General features: G+C 39.4%; 1 protein-coding gene across 10 annotated transcripts in view; it reads right to left on the bottom strand.

Annotated features, from left to right (window-relative positions):
* The window catches only part of bcas3 (BCAS3 microtubule associated cell migration factor), a 482,251-nt gene extending 468,573 nt beyond the window's left edge, over window positions 1-13,678 (bottom strand). For all 10 annotated transcript variants that reach the window (XR_015087344.1, XR_015087345.1, XM_086034860.1 and 7 more), the window contains exons 1-3: window positions 13,583-13,678; window positions 9,331-9,406; window positions 5,936-5,990 (exon numbers count right to left, since the gene is read on the bottom strand). Coding sequence is in view for 8 of the 10 variants with exons in the window: in XM_086034860.1 (XP_085890986.1) it covers window positions 5,936-5,990; window positions 9,331-9,401 (126 nt within the window). In the remaining 2 variants the exon portion in view is untranslated. The remainder of the gene's footprint in view (window positions 1-5,935; window positions 5,991-9,330; window positions 9,407-13,582) is intronic.
* Window positions 13,679-14,308: the final 630 nt, after the last annotated feature.

Below are 14,308 nucleotides of genomic sequence, written 5' to 3'. Positions count from 1 at the left end.
TACTCTCGTCAAACTTAACAGGTTTGAAGTCACAGGAAGTACCGCCTTAACCCTGCCACTATGACGTCACATCCGCTTTAGGTCCCGCCCCTGATTATGTCACGTTGTAGTCCAAACTAACCAGGAAGTGACATCATTTAGTAGTCCGGAAATTGTGCCCCTAGCCACGCCCCGTCCGTGACCTCATTTCCGGCCGGCCATTTTACGTTTCCATCAAGTCATAAAAAACAAAGGCGTCAACGGATGACTCGTAATTAAAGTTCCATTTCTAATACAATGTGTAAGAACGTTTCCCATACAATCATCAGGTTAGTTTACAATTAAAGCCATCACAGGTTGGGAAAAGTTTTAGGTGGTTTCAGAAAAAGGCCTCTATTTTAATTCTTCTTCTTCTCATACCAAGTTTCAAACACAAACGGTTCCCTCCACTATGTACTAAGGTAAATCGTGTGTGAATCGTACACAGAGGTTCATTGTCCATCAGTGGCCATACTTTCACATCCAGGTTGTTAATTATGAAGTTAGCCTTGAAAGAAATGTGGGGTATAGGCCTATACATATGTTTTTTAACTCATCACGATAGGTCAGAAAACTGTCATTCAGTCATCCAAAATGACCCTGACTTTCAAATCGTAAAAAGAAGTCAGATGCACTGTGGTCCATCACTACTATATCTACAAAGTGGCGGGAGAAGACTTTCCACAGAAGAAAAAACGCCAACAGAAAGACAAGAACTCAGCGACAAACAGACCGCTGAAAAAAAAATGGACAGCAAGTACATACTTTAAAATACTTATATTCCTACCTAGCTTCATGAATAACCCGAGTTTATCAATACATGTTTCTCTTGACTTAACGTGCATCAATAACACTAGTATATGTTGTAATTATCTATTGTTTTAGGATTTTAGCTGTCCATGCATTGCTGGGTGATCCTGGCTGACAATTTTTTTTTTAAAATGGCTGAACTAAGCGGCCCACTAATCGGCCCTCGTGCGTGTGACGTGCTCATGAGGCGGCACAATTTCATCTCAGCCTACTCGGTGAAAGGCTTCTTTTTAGGCTTCTTTCCACTCCCGTGTCGGCGCGAGCGACAACTGATGTTATAGGGATTGTGGTATTGCACCCCTAGCACCCCGCCCCCTCTTGTAATAGTATGCCCCAGTTGTAGGTGAGAGGCGCCGGGTTACGTGATGTGAAAATAAGGAAATACAAACACTTGAACGCACTGCTACATTGATTCACATGACTGACGCATTGTGCTGTTGGTGACAGGTCTGCAACACATGCCACACAAACATAAGGATTTGTTGCTGCTCTGATCAGTCCATTATATCACATTTTGCGATGACATACAGTTTCCCACACGTAGAGGATGCCCCATGCAGCTTGTTGCTGCTGCAAAGCAACTAGTCTAGCAGTGTTGTGTGAGGAGAAAATTTATTCACCCACGTTCCCCCTTAGCCGCCACCGTCCAGATCGTTTTCGCAATAAAATTAAAAGCACCATCTAGTCATCTCGGTCCCTTTATGGTTGTAGCAGGCACGATGTCCATTGTGCCCCCTGACTTGTTTCAAAACAATTTGTGTCCACAAGTATATATATATATATATATATATATATATACATTATTTTTTGTTTCGTTTTTTTTTTTTTTGGAGTATATTCAAGCTACGCGCAGCACTGACTCAAGGATGACGCAGCCACATCAAGGTGGAGTTCATGCACTTCTCTGGCGTCTTCCTTATTTACGCCATAGCCAACCAGCTGTGGATAGTGGTTTGCTGTATGCTTTTATTTTGAAGGCCGGGAAGGAGGGGAAGTGTGGAAAATAAATAAGTAACTTGACTACGACTTCTGGCTGGCTGTTGACCCAAATAATTATACAATAGGACAAATCCAGCCCAGGGCTTGCAATGCAAGTAGGCACACGCAGTTGGATAAGTACTACTGCGCCAGTAGTACTTAGCCAACATGCGTGACGTTGACCAAGTACTACTGGCGCATTTGAAGCGTGTCGACAGCGGGTTCAAATTGTAAATTAGCCAGCTAATGATCTTTAAAAAGCCTCTGCTGTTAGAGCATTTCTCCCGCGGCGACGTCAATCATGGATGCTTTTTTTTTTTTTTTGGGGTCGGAGGGCGGAATGGGGCGGGGGCCGACAATGTTTATGAATATTGCCGGGGGGTCGCGGCCGGAAGGGTACCCAAGTCAAGGGTGGACGGGCAAAAAATGGTCAAGTGCCCAGCTCTGTCCATATGAACGCAAACTTAGTGGGCCACACACAAGTTCTTACTACCAGGAACTCCTGCTACCAGGAACTCAAAGTTCAGGGGCTGTTTAGTCTGAAAGGGGCTTTACATTAGCCTTCATTAAGTTCATACTCTCTTGCAGTGCATACATTATCGTTGATCAACCGTCTCAGGACTACTTTATCTTTTAAGCGTACTCATTATTGCCATAGTTCATTCATATTTTACTTGCTTGATTTTAACTAGAGTCCAATGCAGCGGGTCAGATATGTTAAATACAGGGAACTCCTTTACTTGTTATCTTACATGTTAGCCAACTAATCAGCCCACATGCGTGTGACATGGTTGCGAAGCGACCAAAGTTCATGTCAACCTATTCGGCGATATGGGCAAACGACAAAAATTGCATCCGAACATTTCAAACGCACTACTAGTTATCCAACTACGCAGTAGACTCTAAGGACATAGAGTCGCAGTGTCAGTTGTCCTGCTACAGTCAAAGATTACAATTAACCTTGTTCACAACATGACAACAACTTTACCTTTAAACGGTAATGCGTGTGTTAACATAGCAGGGAGGTCATTGTTTGTTGTGCGGTCCTCAGTCATGGTTGCATAAAGTAGAATGCATATGTGTCCAGAATTTTGCTCAGCACATTCATGGTGGAAGTGGGAACAAATCTACCGGTAAATTAAAAAGTAGTGTTTAGAATTGTGGCAAATTCATATATTTTTGTGTCATGGTGCTTTTTAGAATAGAATAGATAGAATGAATGTCAGTGACAATCACTCGATTGGCTGTCAGCCAGGAAATGCATGAGATACAGTAGATGCATTTGTAAAATGGTATACAATTTATTTCAGTTCTTTAAAACAATATTGTATTTGTAATTGTATTGCATTGGTTCAAGTAAAACAAATTCAGTGTGGTCAATAACGCGGTACACATTAACGCGTTATTGTAATCTGATTACTTTCTTTCAGTAACGAGCAATCTAACGCGTTCATTTTCCAAACCAGTAATCTGATTAAAGTTACTTTAATTCCTTAGTGGCTGTGCGCTACTATTTTGTTATTGCCTCATTATATATGTAGAATGTAGAATTGTGTTGTCATTTTCGAAGAAAAAATGTTTCTCTTGCACATCGCATGTCCATCGCATGTCGCTCGTCCATCTTATTGGGGAGAGATCTAACATTCCCCATGATAACAGATGGGAGGACGGGGTGGAATTGTTTCCTCCTTGCCCGGCTTTTAACCCCCGCACGAGATCCCCGTCACTTCCTCCTCAGCTCATGGGGGATATCGGGTCTCGCTCCGGGAGCCGGCGCGGGGTTAGCGCAGAGTGCTAACAGCTGATCCCGGCTGTAAACAATGGAGCCGTGGCTCCGAGCCATGTCTCCGGACATGATTGCGCAAAACATAGCCACCAGCAGCAGCAAAAAAACGCAAGTTGGATATCCATTGCTGCGTAAGAGAACATCCACTATGTGAAAAAGTGTGAGGTAGAATATATAATAAGGTAAAAAACACACGAAAAGGCTCACCAATGAGCCGAAGCTACTGTAAGCAGGCAGCCACTCGCGCGGCGCCGGAAATGACGAGCAAATATATAACCTAAAAATGTCAGGCCATCCAAACTCGTTTTTCCAGTCTGCTGGACAAGCAATGATGCCCTTCTTGCAGCTATCAGTTGTCCCAAGTTTAAGCTGCGGTTGTTGAGAGACGAAGATAGGACGAAGCGAGTAGAGCATCTGCTGACAGCTGAATGTCGCTCCTATGCTGGTCCTGCTGCACAGGGCCCTGCAAGTGTCTCCAACACACCTGCCAGTGAAGGTGAGGCAGACTTTTTCACCTTCGAGACAAGCCCAAACGGAGTCATACTCTACAGAAAAAGAGGTGATGGACTATCTCGGGTCCGAGCATGACCTTCAGATTCTGGACATATTTTCAAATGTAAAGAAGGTTTTCTTGAAGTACAATACTCCAACCCCCGCTCCTGTAGAGCGGCTGTTTAGTCTTGGAGGGTTGGTTCTCACCCCCAGAAGGAACCGCCTTTCTGTCCAGAGGTTTGAGAAGCTGCTCCTTCTCAGATTTAACAACTGGTTTTCTCACCCCTGTGCCCTGACACACTGGGAAGAATAGTTAATGCTGGTTCACTCCAGAGTAGAGTACAGCAAAACAGAGAATCTTAAGAGTAAAACAGAGCAAGACATAGTTGAAAAGAGCAGGGTAGAGAAGGGCAGAGAAGAACAGACTAGAGTAGAACAGTGTATTTTATAGTTACAGTTTGTAACTAGGCTGTTATTGTTACAGTTTATAACCAGCCTGCAGGTGTAACGCGTTAAACAACAATTTCTGCATTGTAAAGCCAATGAAACAGAAACATGAAAACATGTTCATGTTTGAAGTTTATGCACTTTCAATAAAGTATTATTTAAGTAACAAGTTGTCATTCTTATGTTGAGGCAAAAGGCAGGAAATCTGTCAAAAGTAACGTATACGTTACTTTCAAATTAACTAAGTTACTTTGTTAATAAAGTAATCAGTAAACTAACTGGATTACTTTTTTGAGGAGTAATCATTGAGACAACAATGAACATTTTTTTTTGTTTAAAATACAGTAATATATCAATTCTACAAAGAAATATGATCCTTTCCACATATATTAACTGTAAAATTAACAATTGATAATTGTTCTGTTTTGTTACAATATGTTGCCTTGAAATAAACACCGATTCATTGTTATTCATATTAAAGATTTTTGATGCCGACAGTTTTTATGAATAAGGCCGGAGGGTCGAGGCCGGATGGGTACCCAGGTCACGGCCTGAGAGCAGGGGACTGTTCAGCAAAAAAGGGTCATCCGTCCAGCTCTGGTAATTATTAAATCAGTGTTTTCCAACACTTTTTGAGCCAAGGTACCTATTTTACAATGGACAAATCTCACAAATAAGCACAAAACAAAAACATTAAATACTGAAGACTGAAATAATGATCTTATCTCTATTTAGTGGCAAATGTTGAAACTCAATGTGAAATCTGGGCTTGTTTAATTGAATGCTAAACTAATTCATTTGCAGGGAGCCATGACTTATTCTGAAAGTAGAATGCCAACAGTTGTATACAAAAGTCAATTGTACCTTTTGGCATCTAAAGGAAGAGCATTTGATATTCATGCCTGTTACTTTACACTATTATCATACATATAGAAAAGGATGTATTTCTGATTAATGAAAGCTCTTTTAAAAATACAACAACAGCAATAATAGTAATAATAATTATGTTAAAATGCATCCTGTGATCATTCTATCACCATTTTAGGAGTTAAAAAAACATCTCATATTACTCTACCACTGCAGATATGTGGTTGTATGAGTTGTGTTAATATTTGTTGAATTGCAATTTTTTAAGAGCCCTTGTCATTTTTATTTGTATTTTTTTCCAAGATATTTTATTGTTCTACATTTCAATACAAATGTTCAACATACTTGAGGATTGAAAGATAATTGCTTTTAAAAGGATGTACATTATTATTATTTTTTTTTTTGCTCTAATATCACTGTATCAGTTGTCAATCCTAAAAAAAAAAAAGTGTTTTCATGACAGGCCTACATCTCCGAGTGTTAAGGTCACATACCCCAACACCCATTCAGAATGAATTAAGGCAAGAGAACATTTACCTGAGGGACAACATCTTGCAAGAAAGTCACCACACTTTCCATGTAAGACTGCTCCCTGTGAGAACAAAAAAACATTGTCATTGAAAACAGCAAATGGTTGAAGGCTTACAAATAACCAAGTAATACAAGAAAATGAATGGACTCTATGCACGCAGTACTTCCACATCTGGTATAAGGTGGCTTCCAGTTATAATGCTAATTTCCAGTCGGCTTGAAAACACCAGGGACGTGTGGTCAGGTGGACAAGGCAGGCAGGGGAAGCAAAGCCTCCCTGTCCCCTCCCCTCCACATGAAGAGTTAAAAAAATAAAAACAAAAAAAAACAAGTAATGATTACATTAAATGATGTCTACATTTAGTGATCAAGTCTGTAATGTATATTGACTTTCTTTTTCAATTAAATAAAGTCAATGATCACATCAGGAAAATTAATAAAATAGCTGGATTTGCATATTTCCTGTTTATATGCACGGGAGAAGGGCGACTGGTTAGCAACGTCCGCCTCACAGTGCAGAGGTAATGGGTCCATATCCGGGCTCCGGCCTTCGTGTGTGGAGTTGGCATGTTCTCGCCGTAACTATGTGGGTTAAGGTTTTACTCTGAGTCCTCCGGTTTCCTCGCACATTCCAAAAACATGCATGTGACTGTGAGTGTGAATGCATGTTTTTCTATGTGTGCCCTGCAAGTGGCTGGCAACCAGTTCAGGGTGTACGCTACCTACTGCCCGAAGACAGCTGGGGCAGGCTCCAGCACGTCCGTGACCCTCGTGAGGATAAAGCGTTTCAGATAATGGATGGATGGATGCATGGGAGAGAAGGGAACAGAGGCATTGCATTAGTGGCTCCAGCGACTACGCAAATATTAATTGCCAATACAGGTAGTTGGTGTGTGCCCTCACACAAAAGACATTGGTGGACATTTGTATTTATATCACTAATACACGTTTTAACACACATGTACTGCGCAAGTGCAAACGCAGACGTTCAAAAGTCTAATATACTTAATGAATGTGTGTTACATGTAGAGGTGGGCAAATCAGCGGGCAGGACCCGGTCACGTGACTGTCCGCACTCAAACATGGAGGAGTGTCGAGCGGGGATTCATAATGACGTGTGAGTCCACGTCGTCCGTAGTCTGTAAATGAATTGGGGTTGACAAGACTGACGTCGGTGGGAATAACATTGTTAGATGTGCCAAGACGGTCACCGTGAAGAGCATTTCTGATGCATCACGAGCCATATGGATTACGAGGAAAACTTGGTGACCGTGCAAGCACGCTAAACAAAAGCTTAAACACACGCTCAGAAAACAGTCGCAGAGTTGAACCAACAAATAAACGCACGCACGCACTCACGCACACACATTCAGTACTTTAGCAAGCAAGTTAAACGTGACATCCTGGATGATCGGTTAACATTCAGTTTACACGCTTTTAGTCTACATATCACAGCAATGAATGAGTGGGAAAATGCACTTTTGGTAAATTGCAGTTTTGTTATTCAACTTTATTCTAAATACCGTGGCCAATGTATGAGAATGGGTGTTGTCATGACATCTTTTTTTTTTCTCTCGCTGGGTGACACTTCGCCACGCTTCAAATATAAAATACATTTTTCTCATTCTGATTGCTGTAGTTAACATCTTTTTCTCATTCTGATTCCTCTAGTAGTTGGCAGCGGTACACCAGTACTTACTGCAGCTCAAAATGTCACATCATTATGGAATAACAGCAGAGACATTTAAATGGAAAATATTCCCCCAAATCAATGTAAGTCTACACATAATTTTTTGTTCTTTATTGTTAAATATTGTCGTAGAATACCATTATGTTTTGCAGAAGCTGTATTTCACAATTTAAAAGAGATGTTTTTTCACAATTGCTGTCTATCCACAATTGGTCTGTGAAGCAAGTGCAGATTTAAAATATTTTTTGTAGAATGTCGTAAAATTATCATTATCGAGTTTTTTGAAAAAATATCGAGATATTTTTTTTTGCTCATATCGCCCACCCCTAGTTAAATATCTAGTCCTTCTGATCGGCCATATTATAGCAACTGAAAGTGCACGGTTGAGCCAAGAAAGTACTGTACTGCTGCCAGCAGGTGGCAGTGCTGAACTCCACTCGCACAATTACACGGTCACCAACGTGCTGCCTGCGGGCATCAGGTCGCACCAAAGGACCCCATGATTAGCACGCGGGCTTGTTCTAAAATTTGCTTATCAGTGATGCAACATTGTGATTTTCAAGGAACGTTGCAGAAGTGATCATTTGAAAATATAAACACTGGCAGAGATTGATACAAATAAAGTGTTGCATACTGATATGTATATGTTTATATCAATCATTAATAATAGCATACAATGACATTTAATAATCACAATATTTAAGGTAATTTGAACACATTTGTTGATTCAGAAGTGTGTATCAGACTGGTAGCCCTTCACCCTTCAGTACCCAAAAAGTAGCTCTCAGTTTCAAAAAGGTTGAACCTTGGTGCAGAAGAAGCGCAGTGCTTGTCCCATAGACATACATTCATAACCACTAAAGCAGGTGCCAATTTTGTGGTCCGTAGCATGATATTTTGCGGCCCCCTACCTGGTATCAAGGTTTAATGTTAGTGCAGGCCCCACATTTTTTTGCCATGTTGTTGCCCTGGGTGTTGTGCTTTTTATTTTTGTTTGAATCACTCATGGACGGCCATACCTCAGTCTGATGACAGCTTTGAAATGTAATTCTGAACTGCCACCAAGTGAAAGGAAAATATATTCTGCCACCCAGTCCTAGTCATGTCTTTTTCAAAACCTGTCGTGAAGAGAAAGGTTGGCGAAGAGAAAAGCCAATTTCGAGAGAAAAATGGAGATTGAATGTTTTTTGTGGAACACAGGGGCACCTCAACATGTCTTCAATGAACAGAAAGAGTTGCAGTGCTTAACAAATCAAGCGTCATTACTCAGTATGCAAAGTATCGGGAGATGACAGAGAGGACCGGGTCTACAATCTTGTTCACGTTCTGAAGTACCGTTAATGTTCTGAACGGCTATTAATAAAGATGGACAAAATTTGATTATGCGGCCCAGACACATCCGGACTCTATCTCTAGCGGCCCCCGCATAAGCTGCGTTTGAGCCCCATGCTACGTAAACTTTAATTGACCCATATCCAATAGTATGGTTTACAAAAAGAGAACCCCTGAAAAAACCCTCAAGCGTCAACATTGAGCAAAACAAATCAATAACAAAAAAAATTACTATAATACTACAAATATGTTTTAATGTTACATAACACGTTTTTTGTCAATGCTGGAATGATGAATGACAGTCATACAGATTGAACAGAGATGTAATATAAAGACCACTATGGATACACAAAATTCTGGTAGTAAAATATGTCCTTACGTTGCAGCTTGTGCTCGCACGACTGCCCCTCCAGCACAGCGACTCAGTCTGCAAGGAGAGTCTGAAGCCATTGTATCTGTATTTTGCAAGGTGGAAAACACTGTCAGCTTAACACTATTAAAGCCAGCAAGATGCCATTAAATGTTTTTGAGGCCAGATTGCAGCTGCTTACTCAATAGTATTTGGGCCATTCCACAGAATCGCCATCCCGAGGAAATAACGAAACCTTAAATATCTATCATTTCAGTCCAGTTGTTTCCCAAATAAATTTAAAGTTGCTAAAGTAATTCCAATATGGGCCATTCTACTGAATTGGGTCAAATTCAGAGTTGGAAAATGTGTGAAATTTGTATTTTATTTCAGAAAAACCTTTATTGTATTCATGTTGCACCATATCTAAGGGGAACAAATATAGTAAAGGTACAGTCAATTTTCAAATGGTATTTTGTAGCTTTTCCCTAATACCTTGCCTGTCCCTAAAATGTGTCACTACCAAAACACACAATTACAGAAGAATAAAAATAATTCCACTAGCCGATTCATATTTTTTTTCCATTCCCCCATCTACAGAGTTTTTTATAAATAAATGTATTTGGTTTTGACATCAAAACCAATCAAAATGAATTTTTAACATAATTTAATATGACTTTTTCTGAAATAAATCAAAATTTATATGCTATTTTACATTGTAAAATGTAGAAAGTTGATCATATTGACTTCAAAAGTCACCATTCATTAAAACAAACACAAATCATTATCAGAAATTGTTGGTTGATAATTCAATACTTTTTTTTGTTAAAACATCAGTTTTTTCGGTAGTGACTGCAACATTTCAGTAGTGACCATATTGTTGCTGTGTTGCAGTAATACTTTGTGTGAGGGTAGCATTGTAATCACTTAACTAGTTTTGCTATATTTTAACTTTTAACGTGTATTATAACTAATGAAAGATATATTTTTTTCCATTTTCTACTGCTTTGTACTATACTCTGGGTCACAGGGGGTTGGAGTGGATCGCAGGGCAAAAGCAGGGTACACGCTGGACCGGTCACCTGTCCATCACAGGGCTCTTCATCATTGAAAAACTGTGGTTTCGCCTTCCAAATGAAAATTTAATTAGAATGACAAACATTTTTTTTTTCATACATTTCACTGTATGTATGTTCCCGCTCTCTGTTTTTTGAGAGACATCCGGTGCTCTTGTCTTTTCCTCCATGCTCTTCTGACCTTTGCTCTCTGCCGAATAATTCATTGGTAGACTTCAGCTTTCCTTCTTCCTTCCATCTCCTATTTCTTTCTCTTTTCCTTTATTAAATATTCTTTGGATTTCATTGGGTCATTGTAACCCTTTGCCTGTACTCTGTCTCTGTAAGGCTTTTTGGCATTTTGGTGTTTTTCCCTTCAAATTAATATAAAATATGAATGAGAATATTGTTAAAATCAGAGAGATCTATGTATGACATATGTATCTATGTATTATATGATTTAAAACTTACTTTATTCAAAAATAAACATCATATGGTCACTACTGAAACCATTATGTCACAACCGAAATCTTTCTGTATGTTTCGGTAGTGACTGTTTCGGTTTTATTTTTCCCTTCAAATTAAGATAAAACATGGAATCGAACATAGTTAAAATCAGAAAGATCTATGTATTACAAATGTATCTATGTTTTATATTATTTAAAGAAGAAGTCAACGCAAACATTTTTTTTTCAAGAATATGTTTTATGCAAGCCCACTAGTTGAAACAGGGCATTCTGATAAATATTGCGTTTGTGGAATAAGTGTTAATCCACTCATTTATAGCCATCTCTGGGTGCTGCCATTTTGTCTTCTGTCGACTGAAAAGTGCTCACAATTACCAATCACGGCTTAGATTCAGAAAAGATAAGATAAGATAAGAATGCCTTTATTGATCCCACAGTGGGGAAATTTTCATTGTTACAGCAGCAAAGATATAGGTCACACAGGGACGGCGGCATAATGTAGCCATTAATGTATAACATTGACGGCAAACATTCAGGATCAAACCTATGTAAATATACGCAGTAACATGCCCAGGCCTGCCCAGGTGACCACTCCCTGGAAGATGACCGATGCAACCACCGAGTCATAAAATTTCCTGAGGAGTGTCCCCTGAACCCCAAAAGACCTCAGTCTCCTGAGTAGGAAGAGTCTGCTCTGACTCTTCCTATAGAGGGCGTCTGTGTTGTCGCACCAGTCCAGTTTATTGTTCAGATGAACACCCAGGTACTTGTAAGTTGAGACTCTCTCAACATCTGTTCCCCGGATATTCACTGGTGCAGGTGAAGAGTGCTGGCGCCTACCGAAATCCACCACCATTTCTTTGGATTTCCCCGCATTGATCAGGAGGCGGTTCTGCTGGCACCAGTCCACAAAACCCTGAGTAAGTTCTCTGTACTCCCGATCATCTCCGCCTGTGATGAGGCCGACAATCGCAGATTAATCAGAGAATTTCTGCAGGTGACAGGTAGGGGTGTTGTAGTTGAAGTCCGAGGTGTAGAGGGTGAACAGGAAGGGAGCCAAGACAGTTCCCTGTGGGGCCCCCGTGGCAGGTCAGCCGTGATTGGTTGTTGTGAGCAGTTGTGATTGTCATTTTCAGTTGACAGAAGAAAAAATGGCCGCCCCCAGAGATGACAAAAATGAGTGCATTTTGCTGCTTAACTTATATTTCACAAACGCAAAATTAATCAGAATGCTGTGTTTCAATTAGTGGGCCTGCTGGGAAACTATTCTTGAAAAAAATATGTTTGGGTTGACTTCCGCTTTAAAACTTACTTTATTCAAAAATAAACATCATATTGTCACTACCGAAACCATTATTTCACTACCGAAACGTTTCGGTCGTGACCATTTCAGTAGTGACATTTTATGATAGCTGGTGACAATATTCAACAATGTGGCTACCACAGACAGTTTTGAGCATGTGCACAGAGAGAGAAAACAGTACATTTAGCATTAAAATAAAAAGTGCTCATTTTATTGCCGAAATGAGGTGTTCGGTAGTGACGGCCCTTAAAACCACATGCTGATTTTCAGACTTTGGAGGGCACATAACTTAATAATGCTGCCAACTCATTACTCGCCATGTGCCCAATGATGAACATGAAGGTAATGTATCTTACTGGTGAAATGTCTGGGGATGTGGCTGAAACCAAGCCATGCATTTCGGTAGTGACATGAAAAGTTGGGACAGGCTTTTTTTACATAAAAACTTCTAATTTAAGAAAAATCTACAAAATCAATGTAAATCTTTCACCATACATTTAAAAGCAACCAAAATGTTCTATTAAAGTAAAGCATTTTTTAAATTGGCAAAAATCTTCTAGTTTTTTTTTTTTTCATGAATTGAAATTTAGGAGTTAGGGATTGGGACTGACATATAAAAGATGACTTTTTATAAATTCAGTTTAATAGTATCTCAATTAATGCCTTGTGGTAAAATAGATCATTGGAAGATATTGCTAAATATGCAAGGTCTGAACACTTCATTGTTTTTTAAAATTTGATTTTCATTGTGGGACAGCAATTTCAAACAATTCGGTAGAATGGCTCATATAAAAATGGTAGTGACTTTAAATATGCAAGGGGGAAAAAAACACTGTCTTTATGTTAAGTGAAATCTCTTTAAAATCTCTTGATATGTCTTTAACTCATGTTAAGAAAATTGTATTAACACGATAGTACAATCACTTATGTAATGTGACGCAATTACAGTGCATTAACAATTTAACTGATTCAGTTACTGTTTTAAGTGTTTTATCCCCCATATACTGTACTGTATTCATGTTTGTCAAGATCGCCACGAGTGTCAACATTACAAACCCGTTCTACCATGTGCCTGGAAATCGAAGTCATTCAAAACAGAAACGCAATAATTTACAGTTTGCTACCACACCAACCATTATGCAACCATATGAACAACAGTGGGACTTGAAGCTACATGAAGCCACAAGCTACCCAGCTACTGGAATACGACGACATTAAAAACACCAAGCTTGACATTTGCGTGAAATTACAAATGCAGAGTATATAGTGAATTACACCTAATGTCTAAAGTACACAGTACTCAGGTTGACAGAAATCATCTTCGATTTGAAATCACAACTGCATATCTGGAAAGCCAAGTCTATCTACAACAAATCTTGTAAATATCAGAGACAATGCCTTTGAGAAGGACCCTGGAAAAAACATCAATATATTATTATTGTATATAATTGTACTACCGTCGCCCGTAGATTGATGCAACTGTATCCGAAGATGTAGGTTTTGGATTGCGGAGCTCTCCACCAAAATGAAATCCAAACAAAAACAGAATAGAAATACGGAAGAGTGTAGTTCAACTGGAGGCCAATCAAATCACCCAACCACCTTTTAAACCAATCCGCTTACATCAAAGGCGGTCCTAAAAAAGATAGTTCGCCAATTAGAAACAAGATTACTCACGATAACACATTGTCTTGAATAGGCATATATACATAAACCCCACTATAAACGCTTGGTTGCACGTTGACGTAATTGCCATATTGTATGTGGCAAAAGAGTCTCTTTTATTTATTGGCTGGAAATGTACCAGCTATACAGTCTGTCGTGTTCGTGTTTAATAATGATAGGGGAGGCTTGCTGTTGCAGCTGATGAACATGTTTTTTTTTACTCTTGGCTCATATCCATCACAGTAAGCAAACCTAGTTCTTATTTTAACGGCTGCATCACAAAGTGCTAGGTTTAACAGCAGCACCTCCCAGTGCTAAGACTAATCATAACATCCCCCTTTTCTATGAGATGATGTGATCAACAATAAACATGGTTCCAAAACAATCCTTATTTCTTTTTTTCTTTTTTTGCATGGGTTAACCGTTGTATAAACTTTTAGCAAACATGCTCGATAGCTACACAACAAAATGAACATGTCGTTAAACATATTATAATTATTATTATTATAATTATTATT

The sequence above is a fragment of the Filicampus tigris genome, chromosome 7 (genome assembly GCF_054856515.1).
Source record: "Filicampus tigris isolate MCC_2025a chromosome 7, RoL_Ftig_1.0, whole genome shotgun sequence".
Taxonomy (NCBI): Eukaryota; Metazoa; Chordata; class Actinopteri; order Syngnathiformes; family Syngnathidae; genus Filicampus; species Filicampus tigris.
This window is presented reverse-complemented; position numbering and strand designations above follow the sequence as displayed.